The sequence below is a fragment of the Protomyctophum parallelum genome (assembly GCF_964188405.1).
Source record: "Protomyctophum parallelum genome assembly, chromosome: 3".
Taxonomy (NCBI): Eukaryota; Metazoa; Chordata; class Actinopteri; order Myctophiformes; family Myctophidae; genus Protomyctophum; species Protomyctophum parallelum.
This window is the reverse complement of record NC_139698.1, coordinates 57637696-57660101: the sequence shown is the minus strand read 5'-3', so window position 1 is coordinate 57660101 and position 22406 is coordinate 57637696. Positions and strand designations below refer to the sequence as shown.

Below are 22406 nucleotides of genomic sequence, written 5' to 3'. Positions count from 1 at the left end.
TTTTGCATTTCTTTCACCGTGGGCGTGTAGTAAATGCTGCACTCGTGGTCTGGAGAGCGCAGTTGTTTTACAGACGAGGGTAAAAGGGCAGGGGCTGAAGCCCCCTTTGATGTCTATATGTGCGCACGTCCCTGGGTGCGTTGCATAATAGGTAGAGGTGTGTCTACAGTACGTCTAGGACCAAAGAGTGCGACTGTATATTAAGTATATGTTAGCGTCATGTTATGCTTTAGCTATTGAAAAATAGCAGATCTACAAGCTCATAGCGCGCCACCGAGTGGCGCGCTACGAGCTTGTAGGTCTGCTATTTTTGAAAAAAAAAGACACTTTTAGAATCTGATCTCAGGTCAGAATGGGTTAATAATGAAACTGTCGGGATGTAATAGACATTTTTAGAATCTGATCTCAGGTCAGAATGGGTTCAATCAAAGGTATAATCACGAAGGCATTCTGAAGTTGTGTTTCCTGCGTTTTGTTCATCGTCTCTAGGAGAGGACGGTGAAAGAGGCCGACGTGACCCCCATGAACCCCCCCAAGTACGACAAGATCGAGGACATGGCCATGATGACCCACCTCACCGAGGCCACGGTGCTGTATAACCTCAAAGAGCGTTACGCAGCCTGGATGATCTACGTAAGACGCTGACAACACTATATATACACAGCAGGGGTGTAACCGTACACTTCAACAGCGATACGATGCGTATCACGACATGGTTGACGATACGATAGACAGACAGACAGACAGACAGACAGACAGACAGACAGACAGACAGACAGACAGACAGACAGACAGACAGACAGACAGACAGACAGACAGACAGACAGACAGACAGACAGACAGACAGATAGATAGATAGATACAATTTACAATTTACAATTTAGGCATTTATCAGACGCTCTTAATCCAGAGCGACTTACATTTAAGCAAGAACAAAAGCATGGTAATACATCACATAAAAGCATTTATCATGAAACATGCGTAAGCTAAGAAAGTAACAGTGGAATATCTATACAATGAAACTATACATACACTATACATATAAACTATACATATTTACTACTATGCTATACATATGTACTATGGCGTGCTATGACTATATACAATACAATTATAGTGCTGTCTACATAACATGCTATAAGTCTGTGTCAAATGCTATCTAAGCCAACAGAAATGCTATCTAAGGGGTTAGGGTAGATAGATAGATAGATAGATAGATAGATAGATAGATAGATAGATAGATAGATAGATAGATAGATAGATAGATAGATAGATAGATAGATAGATAGATAGATAGATAGAGATACAGACAGACAGACAGACAGACAGACAGACAGACAGACAGACAGACAGACAGACAGACAGATAGATAGATAGATAGATTCTTTATTTTTGTGTCATGCACCAAAGGCGCCCCAGCCCACATGGACTTATAGGACACACCATATCATTGCTTCAATATTGCATTGTGTACAAGAAACAGGTTTGTTTTGTTGTTGTTGTTGGGTTTTTTTACACAAACAAAACATTCTGCCTTTTTTTCCACGCTTTGCATAAAAAGTCTGCTAAAGCAAAAATACCTTTCCTAAAACAAAATTCCAGTTTTTCATATAGTCCTCTAACCAGAAAAAGTTAGCACAGAATGGCTGTCATTTTACAAAACAATACATGTCTTAATTCTTCATATAATGGGCAGTGAAACATGGCCGATATTGGTTCATTATGGCGATACGATACGATACGATTCAATGATTTGAAATTGATACAGCAACTATTTTAAATACATTGAATTTTTTTTAATTAAGTAATTAAACCCCTCTTTTTCATTTTTCTTCTAAAAATTGTTAAATGCCACACACAGAAATGTAGTATTGATACAATTGATTATTTGCATTGCAAAACGATACGATACGATACATAGTCAATGTTGCTGTTTTCATTTCGATATACTTCGATTCTTGAAATTAAAATCGCTGAATTGAGGCTGAAGTGATGAATGTATGTTTCATGATAATAATAACACATGTACAAAGTAACTAGTAACTAAATGTTTTCAAATAATTGTGGTGGAGTAAAAGTACAGTGTCTGCCTCTGCGATGTAGTGGAGTAGAAGTAAAAGTAGCCTACTGCCATTTGGAAATACATCAAAATTGTACTCAAAATTGTACTCAAGTACAGCACTTGTCAAGTGCTGTCAAGTACTCAAGTACTACTTGAGTACAATATACTTTCCAGCAGCAACAGCGACTAAGTACAATGTTGAGGTATTCGTTTATTTTACTTGAGTATTTCCAATTTCCAGTAATTTTACTTCTACTTTTACTACTAGTTACTAGTTACTTTGTAGATTTCGATTATTACTGAAAAACATACATTAACTATGTCAGCCCTATAGTATATATATATGCCTATATACATTTGAAAATAGCCGATATACAGGCTCACAATGCGTCGCAACGCGACACATTGAATGGCCGGACCGGCTATTTTCAAAAGACGTTTAATAAACATTTGAAACCTTGAAATAGGACATGCTGTGACAGTATTCTTACTCAAGTATATTTTATTTGTCTTTGTGACCAAACTAGTCACCACCCAGGGCAAGGAAGGACACAACACAGGGCAGCCTCCTTAAGTCTGTAGCTTTATTTATTAAGTCGAGGGAATAACAATTTTAAAGCAACACAATAGTAGTTTACACAGGAAAGCAGACGGCTCTCCACTGTCCGGACAGAGGCTCTCTCTTGTTTGTGGAGACGACTGATTGATCCTGTTGTGACCTTGATCAAGTCCATGATGCACAACAGGTGCGCAGCCACGCCCAGCTCTGAGTCCAGTTCTAGTTTGACTCAGGCCAGGTGTGACTGCTTAAACCAGTCATCCTCCATCTCAAAGTCTTATAACAGAGTAGTCCCACATTGCAGTATTGAAATACTTCAACGTAAAGTAAAACATGATTTCATAACATTAATAATAATAATATATTAATAATATTCTCTCTCTCTCTCTCTCTCTCTCTCTCTCTCTCTCTCTCTCTCAGACCTACTCTGACCTGTTCTGTGCCACTGTGAACCCCTACAAGTGGCTCCCGGTGTACGACCAGGACGTTGTGAATGCCTACAGAGGCAAGAAGCGCGTGGAGGCTCCACCCCACATCTTCTCTGTCTCTGACAACGCTTATCAGTTCATGCTGATGGGTACGTACTATATAGCCAGGACAACGTGAGACACATATCTCTACAACTCTACACAAGCATTGTTGTTTTCGTCGACTATAAGACACAAATGTTCGTAGACTACCTTTTTCCACTGACGAAAACTAAATGGAAACTACATGAAAACTAAGCTATGATGACTAAGACTAAATATATACTGACGATTTCGTCAACAAATAAAAACTAGACTAAAATGTTAGGAAGGGACTAGTGGACGAGAGATCCACTATAAGTCATTTTACACTTGGCAGACGGAGGGACGCACATGCACGCGCACACACACACACACACACACACACATACACACACACACACACACACGGACGGACGGACGGAGTGCAAAACATACTCTCTCCCCTGCATGCCTTCAGCCTGGTGGAGAGACAAAAAAGGGGGGTGGAGGGGCAGCCCGGCCCCATGAAAATGCGGCCCCCTGAAACAGTTGTGTTGAATGTCCGCACTGCTAAGCCTATAATGGTTGTGTTCTTGTGTTGCAAATGAGTAAAAGTGCATTTGCTTTGTTTTTACAGACAGAGAGAACCAGTCTGTCCTGATCACGTAAGTTTCTCCTCTACTGTACGAGGCTTCCACTGCATGCTCAACGTTCAGGTGGTGTGGTTGGGTGTAACTGAGGTTAAAGTTCAGAAGATTCAGATTTTACGGAGGCCAGTTTCGAATTGCAGCCGTCCGTAGGTGCCCTTTGAGAGCGGTTTTGAAGGAGTCAAGGGATTTGCATGTCTTAATGACTGTTGTTAGGAGCAAAAATAATTGAGTTCCTTGTTTGTGCCGAATCTGGGTTGCACATGGTTCGTTGCACTCCCTCTGGTGTTGTGGGTGTGGACTTCGTTGACATTAAGGAAGTATTTAGACAGGTACATGGGTACCTTGGTGGTGTAGGCTACTGTAGATGCTGTCTAGGCGAGCTGCCTCATTCACTAGAATGGAGAATCTCACAACCAACTGAAATAGTGTGACTTGTAGTAGCTAGTAGCTACAATGGCATATGGATATCACATTTCACAGGACACAGTAGCCTACTTGTAGATACTATAAATCAATGGGCTATTGAACTGTTTCCTATAGCCCGTAAGTCTGCGTTTTGTGTGTGCTCAACTTCCTCTTCCTCTTGCTGTGTTGCCAGATTTGCAAGAGAAACAAGTGGCCAGGTCTATGAACACAAGCACACATGAAAATAGCAGAATAAATTAAAATATTTTGAATTTTATTTCAACAAATTAACAAAAATCACACAACATATTTTTTAGATGGATGTCCGTGGACAATTATATATTAATCTGGGGTTCCATGAGGTGAAGAAATGTGGGAATCACTGGTTTAACCCATTCTGACCGGGGACCCATTTTGGTGTTTGCTTTAGCTATTGAAAAATAGCAGATCTACAAGCTCATAGCGCGCCACCGAGTGGCGCGCTACGAGCTTGTAGGTCTGCTATTTTTGAAAAATCGAAGAACGACTGACATTTTTAGAATCTGATCTCAGGTCAGAATGGGTTAATCAGACCAGTGTGTGTCCAGTGGAAACCTCGTATGAATCTGATCTCAGGTCAGAATGGGTTAAACAACATTAGGAAGAAAGCCCGAAAAAACAACTACTGTACACTTTAGAAACAAGTGTACAGTACTTATAGTGTTACCGATGATACTAATGAAGGCTCTGTTTCATTCTGGTGAAAAAGAGTCAGGGAGGGTGCTGCTATTGTGTCGGCTCACTGGAAACACTCTCACTACACCAGTGGGTCTCAAAGGCCCCTTTTCCACCGGTTGGTTCCCAGTGGGAACCGGTTCAGTTCTTTTTGGTTTTTAGTCCATGAGCCAGAGCTCCAAAATTGAAACGTTTATGAATTGAGTGGGCAAAACCATACCAATATTATATTGTTATCACCATTAAACTTCCCCAATTGAGTACTTACATGAAGACAATGATTTATTGTATTACAAATTTTACATTTTTAAATATGCAAATGAGGCATTATGTAGGAAAATATGCAAAATAATCAAAAATATGAAAAAGCTACTACTGTGGAATGGTTATCATGTATTAATTTACTTGTATTGATCCTATAAACAATTTAATATAGGGTATAGTTTGCCCACCAATTTTGGAGCTCTGGCAAAAAGAACTGAACCGGTTCCCATTGGGAACCAACCGGTGGAAAAGGGGTCAAAGTGTCCTTGATTGTGTTCCAAATTGCCCTGTATGGGTGTGTATAACTCTGAGTGTACAAATGGAAGAAAATGGAAATGTCCCCAGTTCACATTATTATAATGTGTGGGGGTGGGGGGGCTCACGGCCTGAAAAGGTCAATGTTGAACATGAGTGGTATTAATTTCTCTGAACGTAACCAGTGGATAATCTATTTATCTGAATGTTTGCATTTCTAACCAGTTGAGAATCAATTTATCTGAATGTTTGCATTTCTAACCAGTTGAGAATCAATTTATCTGAATGTTTGCATTTCTAACCAGCTGAGAATCAATTTATCTGAATGTTTGCATTTCTAACCAGCTGAGAATCAATTTATCTGAATGTTTGCATTTCTAACCAGTGGAGAATCAATTTATCTGAATGTTTGCATTTCTAACCAGCTGAGAATCAATTTATCTGAATGTTTGCATTTCTAACCAGCTGAGAATCAATTTATCTGAATGTTTGCATTTCTAACCAGCTGAGAATCAATTTATCTGCATGTTTGCATTTCTAACCAGTTGAGAATCAATTTATCTGAATGTTTGCATTTCTAACCAGCTGAGAATCAATTTATCTGAATGTTTGCATTTCTAACCAGCTGAGAATCAATTTATCTGAATGTTTGCATTTCTAACCAGCTGAGAATCAATTTATCTGCATGTTTGCATTTCTAACCAGTTGAGAATCAATTTATCTGAATGTTTGCATTTCTAACCAGTTGAGAATCAATTTATCTGAATGTTTGCATTTCTAACCAGCTGAGAATCAATTTATCTGAATGTTTGCATTTCTAACCAGCTGATAATCAATTTATCTGAATGTTTGCATTTCTAACCAGTTGAGAATCAATTTATCTGAATGTTTGCATTTCTAACCAGTTTAGAATCAATTTATCTGCATGTTTGCATTTCTAACCAGTTGAGAATAAATTTATCTGCGTGTTTGCATTTCCAACCAGTTGAGAATCAATTTATCTGCATGTTTGCATTTCTAACCAGTTGATAATCATATTTATCTGAATGTTTGCATTTCTAACCAGTTGAGAATCAATTCATCTGCATGTTTGCATTTCTAACCAGTTGAGAATCAATTTATCTGCATGTTTGCATTTCTAACCAGCTGAGAATCAATTTATCTGAATGTTTGCATTTCTAACCAGTTGAGAATCAATTTATCTGAATGTTTGTATTTCTAACCAGTTGAGAATCAATTTATCTGAATGTTTGCATTTCTAACCAGTTGAGAATCAATTTATCTGCATGTTTGCATTTTTAACCAGCTGAGAATCAATTTATCTGAATGTTTGCATTTCCACCCAGTGGATAATCAATTTAACTGAATGTTTGCATTTCTAACCAGTTGAGAATCAATTTATCTGCATGTTTGTATTTCTAACCAGTTGAGAATCAATTCTTCTGAATGTTTGCATTTCTAACCAGTTGAGAATCAATTTATCTGCATGTTTGCATTTCTAACCAGTTGAGAATCAATTCTTCTGAATGTTTGCATTTCTAACCAGTTGAGAATCAATTTATCTGCATGTTTGCATTTCTAACCAGTTGAGAATCAATTCTTCTGAATTTTTGCATTTCTAACCAGTTGAGAATCAATTCTTCTGAATGTTTGCATTTCTAACCAGGTGAGAATCAATTTATCTGAATGTCTGCATTTCTAACCAGTTGAGAATCAATTCATCTGAATGTTTGCATTTCTAACCAGTTGAGAATCAATTTATCTGTATGTCTGCATTTCTAACCAGTTGAGAATCAATTTATCTGAATGTCTGCATTTCTAACCAGTTGAGAATCAATTTATCTGCATGTTTGCATTTCTAACCAGTTGAGAATGAATTCTTCTGAATGTTTGCATTTCCACCCAGTGGAGAATCCGGTGCAGGGAAGACTGTGAACACCAAGCGTGTCATCCAGTACTTTGCGACCGCAGCTGGCTCCTCCGGCGGTGCACCCGGTGAAAAGGCACAACCGGTCTCTGCCGGAAAAATCAAGGTATATATGTATATATGCTCTGGTTGCAAAAGGGGTGAAGTGAAGTGGCCCTTTAATATGGAGTTTCACCTTCAAAACTGGCCTAAGTAAATTTACGTAAATAGTAATTTTGAGGTATTTGTTCATTACTGGAGTATTTCCAAATTTCCTTCTAATCCACTACATCTCAGATCAAAATATTGTACTTTTACTCCAATAATTTATTTCTAAATTGCAGTATATTGATAATTTTCACACCACTGCGTAAAGGTGACAACGGTGTGAGCTTGTAGATCTGCTGTTTGGCCGAATGTTCACCGTGTACACCTTACCTTTGCACTTTAAAATAAAAAATGTAATCCCAGACTTTTACTTCAATTGTAATAGTACTTCTACAGTGGAGTATTGATCCTTAAATACAATATGTGAGTACTCCCCCCCCCCCCCCCCCCCCAACTGTTGGAATTATAAATGAGGTTATATTATACATCTAAGTTTGACATTCCATAAAGTTAATTTAGGACCATGCTGGGGGTGCATTATCAACATGTGAGTTGTGTGAACTCTGAACTGCAACTTATAACACAAATTCTGACCCAAATTCTAAACGTGGCGATGTCTAAAAACATCCTCTAGGGGTCACTGGAGGATCAGATTATCGCAGCCAATCCCTTGCTGGAGGCCTATGGCAACGCCAAGACTGTGAGGAATGACAACTCCTCTCGCTTTGTAAGTAGTAGAATAATAATGATCATGAAAGAAATCCTGCAACCATTTCAGAACGTAGGCATTTATTTGTTTGTTTATATTTACCAAATTGTGTTTCATGAAACAGGGTAAATTCATCCGAATCTGGTTCAACAATAGCGGCAAACTGTCTAGTGCTGACATTGAGACATGTAAGTACTGTATGACATTCACATCATAATGATTAATGTGCCTTTTGCTATTGAAAAATAGCAGACTATACAAGAACTTGTAGATCTGCTATTTTTTTTTGTAATCGTGAAAATGTGGCGCAAATCTTTGTTTTTAAATATATTTTTTAACCCACTTTCACCCCTGTGTCAATCATCTAATGTGATCCTGGGCTCTACACACCCTCCACCAACCTAGTCCCCATATATGGGGGACAAGGGGAGAGCAACGGACTTGAACTCATGCTTCCTTCATGCCTGAGTGTCCAAGTTGCTCCTTTACACCTGACAGGGGGGAGTTTCCCTGGTTGGACGTAGCGCGTGGAAGGAACACGTTATTCCAACCAGTTCCTTTCCCCTCCATCAGGCGCCCCGGCTGGCAGTTTAGTGACCAGGATTACTGCATGTTTTTGTGAGGGTACCTACCCTAGGGGACACGGGGAGAACATGCAAACTCCACACAGAAAGGCCCTTTCGCCAACCCCGCCTTCGGGTATGGGCACTGATGACGCGGAGGAGGAAACACGCCGCCAGCACCCACAGCTTCCCGAGCGGGAAAAGAAACCAGGACCTTCTAGCTGTGAGGCGACAGCACTACCAACTGTGCCACCGTGCCCGCAAATCTTTGAATGTATATTATTTCAGAGCGAACGTTTTTAACTCAAATCTTTGCCTCTGGGGAGGTCCCTGGAACAACATATTTTCAGATGTCTTTGACATGAAATATTGAGTTGATATAGAAACATGAGGTATTTCAGAAAACTGTCAGGATGTTTTTGATGACCGGACACAAACCTGCTATTGTTGGTAGGTTGAAAATATGGACTATTGATGCATTAATGATTCATGTTATACTGTTTAATACCAGTGATTACATCAATTACATTCATTAACCCTAGAACATTCAAATAATCTTTTTAGTTCAACGTTGTTTTTAAAAATGCCATTGGCAATGAAGGGAAAATGTACGTCATACTGTCCCTAACACAACATTAAATGCCATTAACAATAAAGATAATGTAATGTTTGTAGAAAGGGAGTCTACCAACGCGCCTCAAGCCTGAAACGGCTGATCCGGTGCTTCACAGGTGCAGGGACATCAAAGTTGCATAAGGAGAAGAGACTGGAGCAGCACGGACATTTAGAGCCTTTTATTTAGGTGCTGAGTATACAAAACGACTAACGTTTCGACCTTGCGGTCATGAGTCATGACTCTGATGAAGACCGCAAGTCATGACTCTGATGAAGACCGCAAGGTCGAAACGTTAGTCGTTTTGTATACTCAGCACCTAAATAAAAGGCTCTAAATGTCCGTGCTGCTCCAGTCTCTTCTCCTTATGCAATGTAATGTTTGTGTTGGCACCGTTTGTTTTCACATCACCATTAGGCTACATCACCTAATTAACATGAGTTAGACTTTAATATTTTAGCGCCCTCCTTCAAATCTCTTTTCAGAAATGTGTCTGATCACCACCAACCCCTATGACAGCATGGGGCAGATCACTGTGGCCAGCATCAATGACAAGGAGGAGTTGGACGCCACAGACGTCAGTAACAACATGTTTATAATATATAGCTTTGGTTCCTAATTTAGGGATGCTTACTTACTTACTTATGCCTATCGCTCCTTTTTATGGAGCATAGGCCGTTGACTACAGTTCGCCAGAGTCCTCTAACCTGGGCCTTCTTTTCCAGCTGTTTCCATGTCAGTCCACACTGCTTGATGTCAGTCTCAAGGTCCCTGCGCCAGGTGTTCTTCGGCCTCCCTCTCTTTCTTTTGCCTTGTGGGTTCCATGTTAGGGCTTGTCTTGTGATGCTGGTATGGGCCTTCCGGAGTGTGTGGCCTATCCATCCCCACCTTCTTCTCTTAATCTCCTCTTCCACTGGTGGTAGACTCGCTCTCTGCCAGAGGTCGTTATTGCTGATGGTGTCTGGCCAGGGGATGGGATGGGATGAAAGGGATGCACCGAAAGGGAAATTCTTGGCCGAAACCGAATACCGAATAATGAAACAGTTGGCCGAAAAATGAATACCGAATATGATTAATATTATATATATTTTTTTCCTACCATTGCTGTCATGGGCATACCTTAAAGCTATCTAATTTATGGAAAAATATTTTTTCATGGCATGAAGATGCAAAGATGCATCCGATGTTTTTATAGCTGCTGCAAAAACTACAACATAGCAGCTCTAAATAACTGTGTAGCTTTGCATCTTTGTAGCTTCTGCATCTGCCCGTGTGACCGCAGCATATATATATAGAGAGAAGTTTGACTCAGAGAATAAGTGCTGCTTCTTCAATGGATAATAGGTGGATGGATGGATTGGTGGATGGATGGATGGATGGATGGGATGTTAATGCAATGTGTTTTTGATCGACAAGATGCTATTGACATCCTTCTAAAGGTACGCTTGTTTATGTGTCTCACTCTTTCCATTGGCAGGACGCCATTGACATCCTGGGCTTCACCAACGAGGAGAAAAGCTACATCTACAGGTTCACCGGCGCAGTGATGCATCATGGAGTGTTGAAGTTCAAACAGAAACAGCGCGAGGAGCAGGCGGAGCCTGACGGCACAGAGGGTGAACGGCACCTTCATTATTATTATTATTATTATTATTGTTGTTATTGTTATTGGCTGCTCTGGTCTAGAAGTGGGGGTCAACCATTCGCGGAAACTCACAAGGTTTCAATTTATAACGTTTTGATTTTAGAGGCCGACAAGATCGCCTACCTGATGGGTCTGAACTCGGGGGAGATGCTGAAGGCTTACTGCTACCCCCGAGTGAAGGTTGGAAATGAGTACGTCACCAAGGGGCAGACAGTGACTTGGTTTTATTGTTGGGCAGAACCTTGTGTTCTCTACTGTACATGTACGACCTTTACAATGTTATGAATTCACTTTTTAATAATTGCACATCATCATACATACTCTCTTTAAATGTTTCACTGAGTGAAAAGAGGAGTAAACGGACAATTATGGGCACTGCATTTTGCCCGTAAACCTCAAGTTTAGCAGCATATACAGTTAATATACGGTAATATACAGGTGTGGTGGTACAATTCGGGAGTTTACCGGAGTTTGTGGGAAAGTTTAACGGGAGTTTCCTGTAATATAGCCTACACATCCGTATTCCATGCTTTTCACGCAGTGAAATGTGTCTATTCTATGTCTCTAGTTTTTATCTTTTATATTTATTAAATAGGCTTTATGTTTTATGTTGCAAGTGACTGAGAGGAAACGGTATTTTATGTCCTTTATGACAAATACAGTTTCTGATTCTGATATTCTCAACTACCTTTACAATATTATGAACTCATACACACCTTACATTCTCTACACAAACTACCTTCAGGGTAAAAAGTAAAAAAGTGGGTGAAATTTGTTTTTGTGCGTAGTTATGTGCATAGTTCCAATTACTTTACAATGTGAATTCATACACACCTTACATTCTCTATGACACATTCTCTATGACACACCTGTAATAATGTGATTGTTACGCACCTTATATATACATAATGTATATGACATAATGACATAATGTTCTGAAATCATACTCACCTTACAGTATATACCTTTAGAGTTCTAATATATTGTATTGTTCTGAATTCACACACGCCTTATATTCTTGACCCAACATACCATTAGAAACTCTAATATCTCTTTTGTGTCCAGACTTAATTTCAGGTTTTCCATATTATGATATAAGTGCTATACCCATTTAAACTACACAACACCGTGTAGCCATCCTATATTAAAATCGCCTAGTGGGTGGGCTGGCAGAACATTCTCTAAAAACACTGGGACAACAGACCCAAACTCTTCTCCCTCTTACAAAACTATGGAAATATGGAATTTCTTTCTTTGTAAGAAATGCAATAAAATGGCAAATGGTGCATTTATACAGCGCCTTTATCCAAGGCGCTTTACATAGGTTGTGCATTACATTTACCCATTCACACACACATTCATACACTGATGGCAGCGGAAACCATGCAAGGCACCAACTATAGCACATCAGGAGCAATTTGGGGTTCTGTGTCTTGCTCAACTACACTTCGACACTAACTCTGGAGGGTTCGAACTGGCAATCTTGTGGTTACCATCCGGCCACTCTACCCCTGAGCCGCCGCCACAACAACAATCGACAGCCCTACTAACAGCTACTTCCTTATAGGTAATGAACTCAGTGGGTGCCTTGGCCAAGTCCATCTATGAGAAAATGTTCCTGTGGATGGTCATCAGGATCAACGAGATGCTGGACACCAAGCAGCCCAGAAACTACTACATTGGTGTGCTGGACATCGCTGGCTTTGAAATATTTGATGTGAGCTTGGACATTTTTTTCTTTTCTTTAATTTTTTTTGTAGTTGTCATCTGTGTCATTTCAGATTTTAACTATATTATATACCGTCTCTGTCGGGTGGAAACCAAACCATACATAAGGCAACCTGGTGGCCTGAGGCATTTGAAATTAAATTAAAATGTTACTTTTCAGGATTCCAATTTGAACAATATAAAAAGAAAATAATTCAGGATTTCAATTGGGCACATTTTCTTGATGGGATTTGTAAGACATGATGTATAACGGGCCTGCAGGTCTTCTCGGGTTAAGAGTTAAAGTGGATAATGTCGATGATATTTCCCCCTATACAGTACAACACCCTGGAGCAGCTGTGCATCAACTTCACCAATGAGAAACTGCAACAGTTTTTCAACCACAGTTTTTTGCGGCTTACGCCTTTTATTGATGTTTGAAGGGACAGACAGTAGGCTGACAGGAAACGGGAGAGAGATGGGGGGATGACATGCAGTAAGGGCCGTGTCGGGTCCGGGAGTCGAACCCGCGGCACACTGCGACTGGATTACCAGTCCGGTGCCCAGACCGTTACGCTACGGCCTGGGCCCACACCATGTTTGTCCTGGAACAAGAAGAGTACAAGAAAGAGGGCATTCCCTGGGATACCATTGACTTTGGCATGGACCTAGCCATGTGCATTGAGCTCATTGAAAAGGTAAACATATGCTGTCTGCATTGAGCTGATAGAGAAGGTCAAACTTTAGGTTTAGGTTTACTTATATAGCACATAGTATAAAAAATAGACAATACATATTGAAGAACAAAAATACAATGCAAGGAAAGGAAGAAGCCAGCTGGCTTATTTGGAATCCTTTCCTGTATGGAAGAGGTCATTGATTTAAACAGATTAAAAGTTAATTAAGAACAATACAAAAGTCTAAAAGTTGGCAAAGGGCGGCAGCTGTGCAATAAAGAAATAAAAACTCAGACTGCCCAAAAAGGGGAAATAAACAATACAACAACAAACACACAAAAGAAAATATAACACAACAAAGTCAATCATGAAATTTACAGAGAGGAAAAAATAAGATATTTCTTCAGATGTTTCTTGAATATTGGCAAGGATAATGAGGATTTGATATACTGTCTGCATTGAGCTGACAGAGAAGGTCAGACACTCTCTGCATTGAGCTCATTCACCATGTTCACATGGTGGCCATTTTGCCGTTAAGCTATTGAAATGCCAAGGCTCCTGGTGAATCATGACCATACAAAATGTGATTCTGAATAATAATATAATAAATAAATAATAATTGCTCATATCAGTGCAACATAGGACTAGGTTTGAAGGACACAGGTCAGGTTTTTATCATTAACAACATACAGTAGGACTACAGTAGGTTTCAAGGCCTTATCACTGCAACATATAGGACTTTAAGGATAGACACTAATAAGCTATAAGCTTCCGCCTATACCGCCTATAGTATACCATGTCTGGAATCTGATGATAGACATTCATTTTTTCTTCCCACCAACGTCTTTAATATTGCTTTTTTTTCTTACTTGCATTAAGTTTTTTGCGTTTGGTGATTTGTTTTTGAATGTCTCCTTCACAACCACAGCCCATGGGCATCTTCTCCATCCTGGAGGAGGAGTGCATGTTCCCCAAGGCCTCGGACACCACCTTCAAGAACAAGCTGTACGACCAGCATCTGGGGAAGAACAAAGCCTTTGAGAAGCCCAAGCCTACCAAGGGCAAGGCCGAGGCCCACTTCTCCCTGGTCCACTACGCTGGCACTGTGGACTACAGGTGAACACAACCCTAATTCTACTAATCACGTTCAAAGCCCTAAATGGGCTGGCCCCTATATCTACATCCGTGAGATGCTGTCCCTCCCTAAATCGGGGCGCATCCTTAGATCCTCGGATAAGGCCCTACTAGTTGTCCCTCGGGCAAACCTAGTTACCCGGGGTGACCAGGCTTTTGCCGCTCGGGCACCCAGACCGTGGAACGCACTGCCAGTGCACATTAGGGTAGTACCATCCGTCCCCCTGTTTAAGTCACGTTTGAAAACCCACATAATTGTGTTACTGTTTGTTGTAGCACTTTGAAACTATGTTTTGAAAAGAGCTATACAAATAAAGTTCATATCATATCATAAATAATATATGATATAAAATATATTATCGTTATATGTCGTTTCAAGGAAGCAATCTGATTGATTGAAACAGACCATCTTAGCCGTGCTTAAACGATGATGATGGAACCCCCTAAGGTAACCCTTCATTTTACGGTACGGTAATTACCTGGTAACTACATGGTATATAGATATGGTATATAAATATAGTAGGTTTTACCTGGTAAGTACCCGGTAACTACTATGTAGTTATGCAGTAATTACTAGGTCATTAACAAGTATTTTCCCTGACAACTACTAGGTAATTACCCTGTATGTATAACTATTTACTGTATAATTACCTGGTAATAACATGAAACTTACCATGGTGAATGACCCACTAGTTGCCAGGTAATAACCAAGTATTTTCCTGACAACTACCTAGTAATTACCCTGTATTTATAAGTATTTACTGTGTAATTACTAGTTAACTACCCAGTATTCATAAGTATTTACTCTGCTACCATGCAAGTTACCCAGTAGCTACTAGGAAATTACCAAGTATTTTCCTGACAACTACTAGGTAATTAACCTGTATTTATAGGTTTTTACTATGTAATTACCAGGTAACTACCCAGTATTTATAAGTATTTACTCTGCTACCAGGTAAGTTACCCATTTGGTACCAGGTAATTACCAAGTATTTTCCTGACAACTACCAGGTAATTACCCTGTATTTATAGGTTTTTACTATGTAATTACCAGTTAACTACTCAGTAATTGAAGTATTTACTCTGCGGCCAGGCAGGTTACCCATGTAGACCCTATAGGTAATTACCAAGTATTGTCAACAACTACCAGATAGTTACCGGGTAGGTATAAGTATTTACTGTGTACTTACCAGGTAACTACCCAGTATTTATAAATATTTACTCTGCTACCATGCAAGTTACCCAGTAGCTACTAGGTAATTACCAAGTATTTTCCTGACAACTACCAGGTAACTAACCTTTATTTATAGGTTTTTACTATGTAATTACCAGGTAACTACCCAGTATTTATAAGTATTTACTCTGCTAAGTAAGTTACCCATTAGGTACCAGGTAATTACCAAGTATTTTCCTGACAACTACCAGGTAATTATATGGTAACTGTGTTCACTGTGTTTACATGGGTACTACCCATGTAAACACATGGGTAGTTACAGGAGATTGCCAGTTGTTACCAAGTAATTCCCTGACAACTACAATGTAATTACCCGATAGGTACCCAGTAAGTAAGGAGGAACTGTACTGTGAAAGGAAGTGTGTTCTATTTCCATGATATTACCATGTACCTACCTGGTAATTGTAGATTATGATCCTCCTCCATTACCCATCATGGTGTATTTTGAACATAACAGATAATAACTAGGTATTTACACAGTTGGACCACATACATTTACAAAACGTTAACAGGTAAAACCTTTCAAGTTACCCTGTAAGAAAGGTGGAACTGTACTGTGAACGGAAGCATGGCTTATTTCCATGATATTACCATGTACTTTCACTGTAATTGTAGGTTATAATCCATCATTACCCACCAGGATGCTTTGAACATGTTACCTGGCAATTTCCAGTTATTTACACAGTAATAGACAGTTGGACCACATACATTTTCAAAATGTTAACAGGTAAAACCTTTCAAGTTACCCTGTAAGAAAGGTGGAACTGTACTGTGAACGGAAGTGTGGCCGTACAGTGTTTGACCACAGAACGTGATTAGAATGTTTTGAGTTCAAGTGAGTCATAAACTTATAAGCTCTGAAAGTGATTAAATCACATTGACCTAATATATTTCAATTGAGTCAAAAGCATGGTGTGATTTAGCAGGAAGTGCCCAGGTCTCCTCTTTCCCCCTCTTTCACCATTGCTGCTGGACGTGCTGGTGGCCTAGAAGCAGGAGAGGCATATGGTAAGGCTATGAATAGCTGAAAATAGCCGATCTACAAGCTCCACAGCTTGTAGATCGGCTATTTTCAGCATGCAACCAAGTGTAAAATGACTTATACTGGATATCTTGTCCACTAGTCGCTTCCTAACATTTTAGTCTAGTTTTTATTTGTCGACGAAATTGTCAGTATATTTAGTCTTAGTTTTAGTCATCGCTAGCATAGCTTAGTTTTCATTTCGTTTCCATTTGTTTTTGTCAGTGAGAAAAGGTAGTCGATGAGCTTTTTTCGTCTTAGTTTTAGTCGACAAAAACAACACTGCACAACATACAACAAAATTATACAGCAACAAACAATAATGACATACACTATACAATAGAACACTTTCCTGGGGGGTCTATATGTGTGTAATATGTGGTTTTAGATGTTTTAGGGCCGATTCATACTCCTATTTTACCGCTGTTTCGGCGCTGTAGTGCCGAAATGATTTCGGCTCGTCAGAAATTTTCAGTAGCACCGAAGAGCCCTAACCCTAACCCCCCCCCCCCCCCCCCCCCCGAACCTCAAATGACGTCTAATTGAACCGACTTTTATTCGGCTCTAAAATAGGAGTATGAATCGGCCCTTAGATTTTAGCAGTGAGCCCAGTGTCTCTGATGTCATGGACACTGGGCTCACTTACTTCCTGGACTACATGTTGTTTCAGTAAGACAGCCCTCCCCCTATCCACAAGGAGGAGCAGTGCACCAAAGCATTATGGGAATTGTAGTCCAGGAAGGAAGTGAGCACAGTGTCCATGACATCAGAGACACTGCGCTCACTGCTACAATCTAAAAACGCATGGGCCTATTACACACATAAAGACCCCCAGGAAAGTGTTCTAAATCTTCTAAACATTATTAACATATATTTTTTTGCAAAAAGGGTGAAGTTTCCCTATAAGTATTAACCGCCTTTGGCGATGTGCTCATCGCCAGAGAGGTCCCAGGAACTTTGGGAGCTGCCCCACATCGCAGGCAAGCGATGTTAACTGTTTATCTATCTATCTATCTATCTATCTATCTATCTATCTATCTATCTATCTATCTATCTATCTATCTACCATTTTAGTTTGGGTGTGGAAACGGTTCCTTTTGGCCACCAATCCACCTGTCATGTCATCGTTCCGATCTCCTGTTAGTCCGACAGATTACTAACACTATCCCAAACCCTAACCCTAACCTCTGTCTTAACCGCCCACGTAGGTCGCTAACCCTAACCTCGGTCTTAACCGGCCACGTAGGTCGCTAACCCTAACCTCGGTCTTAACCAGCCACGTAGGTCACTAACCCTAACTTCAGTCAGGGCAGTCCCCCTGCAACAATTAAAAGCACAATATTTGCTACATCAGGTACAACGGGTCAAGCAGGCTGACGGACCTATTGACCAACGTCTTCTCATCGTCCACAAGGCTGTACCCAAACAGTTCCATGGTCGGCCCGCACAGCATCTGAACGACCTGGGCCAGCTCGTACGGCAGGCTAAACCTCCACTTGTCCGCCTGCTCCAAGGAGTTCCTCTTGGTGGAGAAAGGATCGATGTTCGCCGGCATGGTGTGCGTGTTCCTCCGAATCCACTCCCTGGCCTGCCAACTGAACGGTATCCCCGCGAAGCTGTAAATCTCCTCTGCCTTCTGCATGGGGTAGCGGGTGACGTCCTCGTAGCGCAGCAGCATGTAGCGTCGCCGTAGCCAGCGAGGGCGGCTCAGACCCACCATGGCCGACATGCGGACGCTGTCGCATTCCCCCTTCAGCCACTTCACATGCTCGTCGTCTTCGGGCACCTTGCCCTGCCGCGCCCACATCCTCCACTTCCGGAAGGCGTCGGGGAAGGCCACCATGCGGGACGCCAGGATGGCCCGGGGGTCTCGCACCAGCTGGATGACCCTCAGGTCCAGACGAGGGTCTTCCACCAAGGGACGCAGGCTGTCCAGCCGCTGCAGGCGGATGGTCTTGATGGCGTGGTGCTCTTTAGTGAGGCAGGATTGGGACGCCAGGGCCAGGTTGAGAGGCCCGCAGCTTTGCGTATTACACTGGTTCCTGGGCAAAGAGAGGGACATATCTAGCTTAGTCCTGTAACACCCAGCGTTGCAATACTACAACATATTCTAATTAATTAATTAATTAAAACATTTTTTTTATGTTATATCTAAACGTCATCATTGGTGTTCATTGCAATGCCATTGGTCATGATATTGGTCAATACCCCCCACAGAGGCTGAAATACACACAAATTAAAAATATCTGGACAATTTTGAACAATGTTTAACCTATGACCTTTAACCCTAATAAAAGTAAAATAACTGTAATATATGTTTTTTTGTGATCATTAGAATTCTAGAACATGTTTTATTCATTTTTGTGAAAGATATCCCCCAAATGTAATAGTAGTAAAGTTGAAATAGTTTTTTTGCAAGCAGAAATGAATCCGGGATTTCCAGGGTTAGTGTTAGTACTGTGACAATGGCCCCCAGAAGTCGGTATACCCCTACTGGAGGTAGGACCAAACACAACATGTTTTTTCCTCATCTCTAAGGTCTCCCACACATGAAATGGATTCTCGTATAAAAATATTTTACTGCAAAAGTGGTGAATTTAAAGTTATACACCTCAAACTAAAAATAAAGCCTGTCCGTCTGGGGGTTGATGCATATAAACTCATGTAGATTCCCTATGGAAGATCCTGGAGGTTTGAAATGTGGTATACTTGATGCCAGAACATCCCTCTACACTCCAGAAAATGTCAATATCTGAATGCAAATGGGAGATACAGTCATTTGAACACATAACTATAATAGGCAGAATGTAAATCTATGTAGAATGTTCTCTTTACTTTGTATTGACTCTGACATGGATTAACATAGCAACACATATGAGGGCCTGTTGGAAAGGTATGATTCTACTGAATCCAGCAATACTGATTGTGGTAGGTCTTATACTCATGGAGTTATGGCACTAAACGTATAACGTGTACCAAACTGGAAAAAACAAAGAAAGAAAAGAAACAGTACTAATGAAATCTTCAGTCCATAAACAGTTCACAAATTCACTGTTACTGCAAAGAAAACATTGAATCAGTATAAGTTGTCACATAGAATTCACTGTCCTGCAGCCAAAATGCGCTGGGGACTAGAAGCTGAGACACAGACAAGGAAACAGGTTTCTGGATTTACAAACCCTTTTATTCAAATTAAATGTTCTTATCTAAACTGTGTGTGTGTGTGTGTGTGTGTGTGTGTGTGTGTGTGTGTGTGTGTGTGTGTGTGTGTGTGTGTGTGTGAGTGTGTGCGTGCGAGACAAGGCCAAATCAACAGTCCATTAAGAGGTTGAGTGTCAGGGTTGAGTGTGTTGGGGGAAGGGGTCCTCAGAGGAGATAGAGTTGTTGGGAATCTGGGATAGTGTGTTGGGTTTGGGCGTCTGTAGTGGAGCAGTAGAGAGGACATATTTCTCTATACCACTGGTGTCACTCATCGACATCATCGTCAAAAGCAGCATGGCTCACATTTGGGCAGTCTAGAGCAAGAGCAAAACTCTGTGCAGGTCAAGCCTACTGAAAGACACTGGCATTTACTGCTATTATTGCACTTTCCGTCTTTACAGTATAAGTGGGTGATGTCTCGGACTTCTTTAGGTGCAGGTGCTTTGACGAACATCACCGGTTCAATAGACCCATCTTCTCTGAGTCTCCACCCTCCACCAACTGGGTCCCAGAGATGAGGCTTGGCCACATGGCTGTGACACCACACTGCGGTCTGGTACATAGCTCTTGATACATGTTGCTGAAAGGCATCTTCTGTTGGGGGTAAATTTGCAGCTGATGAATCTGTTGTAGATGCCAGTGTGTACCTCAGTTCATCCAAGGTGGTGCAAGGACGGCCATCTTCCCTTTTCTTTTGGCCATAGAGAAGGAGGGCATACTTTCTTGCCACAGGAATTGCCTCCCCCAGACTTCCAGAAAGACCAAAATTGGCCATCTCCTTTAAGTCACTCAGATGGGTCTTGAGTCTGTTAAAAGCTGTAGCCTTCCCAATTCTGTATAAGCTGGTTGTGGTATCACAACCTGTGAGGGCGTGGCATGCAGGTAGACATGCACAAAGTGCTGCACCAAGATTCTTCGCGATGGCACAGACTGGGACAAACCTCTCCCTTTGGCCATGTCCAGAGTGCATGAACATTGTTGAGGATCCAAACATTCCTTTGCTGGAATAATACACAAGCAAAACCAGTACGTCATCGCATCTGATGACAACCCGAGAATGAGACTTTGCTAGATGTATTGCATGGAATACCAATCTGGTGTCAGCCTCTTCTTGGTCACATTTCTGTTGACACCTGACTTGCTGACCACCTTGACCTCCTCACCATGTTCAAAGCCACCTGCCAAAATGACTGTGTTCTCTGAGGAGATTCTCATTGGCCCTGTAGTGGCTATGTAGTTGCTAACAAAGCTGCATAAAGCAGCCTTGTTACCACTGACCTTGAGGTATTTCCTGTAGTTAGGAACATTGGCTTTTCCTGTGATAATGTGTGTAGATCTGCTTTCTTGGATGGTGCCCCTTCTTTGCCTTTCCAGATCTTTGATTGAGTGTGGATGATCATATATATCAAACACTACAGCAACACAGATATTCTTTTCCTTTTCCATCAGCATTTTGATCTTCTTCCAGACACACTCACCCAGGTCATTGAATGTCTGAAAGCCTGAGTCAGGGAGACTCTGTAGAAGAGCCATGCCGTCGATGATGTATGCAGATGGTTCAGCAACATTAGGCAACTGCTGTGTCTCTTCAACTACAGACTCCATATTTTTAGCAAGGTCGGCTTTTGTTGTCTTTCTCATGCTTCCATCATCATAAAACAAAGAGGGGGGGACAGCAGCAAGTTCATGAGACATCACAGTCTCCATGGACACCTCTCTTTGCTTGGATACAGCAAGTAATCTTCGAAAGAGCACATCTGAGTCCATGTGAACCTTTTTAGATGTACTGACTCCACCTGATGTTTTCATGTCTTTGAAAGTTGCACACTGTTTTCTCTTCTCAGGATCCAGAAGCTCTTTGATTTGTTGGATTTTGCCAGGCGTTGTTCAATAAAAATGGCATTCTGTTCAGCACCATCTTGAAGGAAACTTGACAGCTCTTTTGCAACTTTTTCAGATGCAACCTGACCACTTGCAATATTGATCAGTTCCTCAGGGATACTATCAAGGTCAAAGGGGTTCTGCTTCTGCTCCACAGCTTCCATTATTTTCTGTATGTCTCTCTCATCTCTGTCCATTCTGGAGGCTCCATGTTCTTTGTGTGCTTTTGGGCCCTTTGCACCAGTGTCACAAAGGTCTTTCATGCCATCCACGTATGCCGTGGTCACATGCCTCGTCATTAACCATCTTGTGAGAGCTCCCTTTCTTAATGTGAAGCCAACAACTCCACCCTGACTCTTGCCTTCTCTGTTGATGGTTTGCTCCAGTGCCTGATCAGTCCCCACACAGTTGAAGCTGTGATCCTCCGACCGGCGAACAACAAATCCGCCTTCTTGCATGAATGAGTATGCTTCCGGTTGTTCATGTTCAAGAGCTTTCATTTCTGCAACATAGACTGGCATGTACTTGGAATAATTGTTTCTTCCAGCAGCTCTGAACCAAGGGATGACTTCACACATGCAATTCAGGTGTAGTTGAAAGTCGGCTTCAC

The 22406-nt window shown here is 41.1% G+C and overlaps 1 protein-coding gene and 1 long non-coding RNA gene across 2 annotated transcripts; one reads left to right on the top strand and one right to left on the bottom strand.

Moving 5' to 3' along the window:
- Positions 1–3071: 3071 nt before the first annotated feature.
- On the top strand, positions 3072–7363 carry LOC310855399. The gene is made up of 3 exons (XR_014568997.1): positions 3072–3198; positions 3747–3774; positions 7304–7363. It is a non-coding gene; the product is annotated as an uncharacterized lncRNA (long non-coding RNA).
- A 10696-nt stretch (positions 7364–18059) lies between these two features.
- On the bottom strand, positions 18060–20506 carry LOC310856769 (carbohydrate sulfotransferase 3-like; the record flags this gene model as incomplete). The annotated part of the gene is made up of 2 exons (XM_083762244.1): positions 18060–18756; positions 20373–20506. 2 exons carry the CDS (start codon positions 20504–20506, stop codon positions 18060–18062), a joined length of 831 nt encoding a protein of 276 aa, XP_083618370.1.
- Between the last annotated feature and the right edge of the window lie 1900 nt (positions 20507–22406).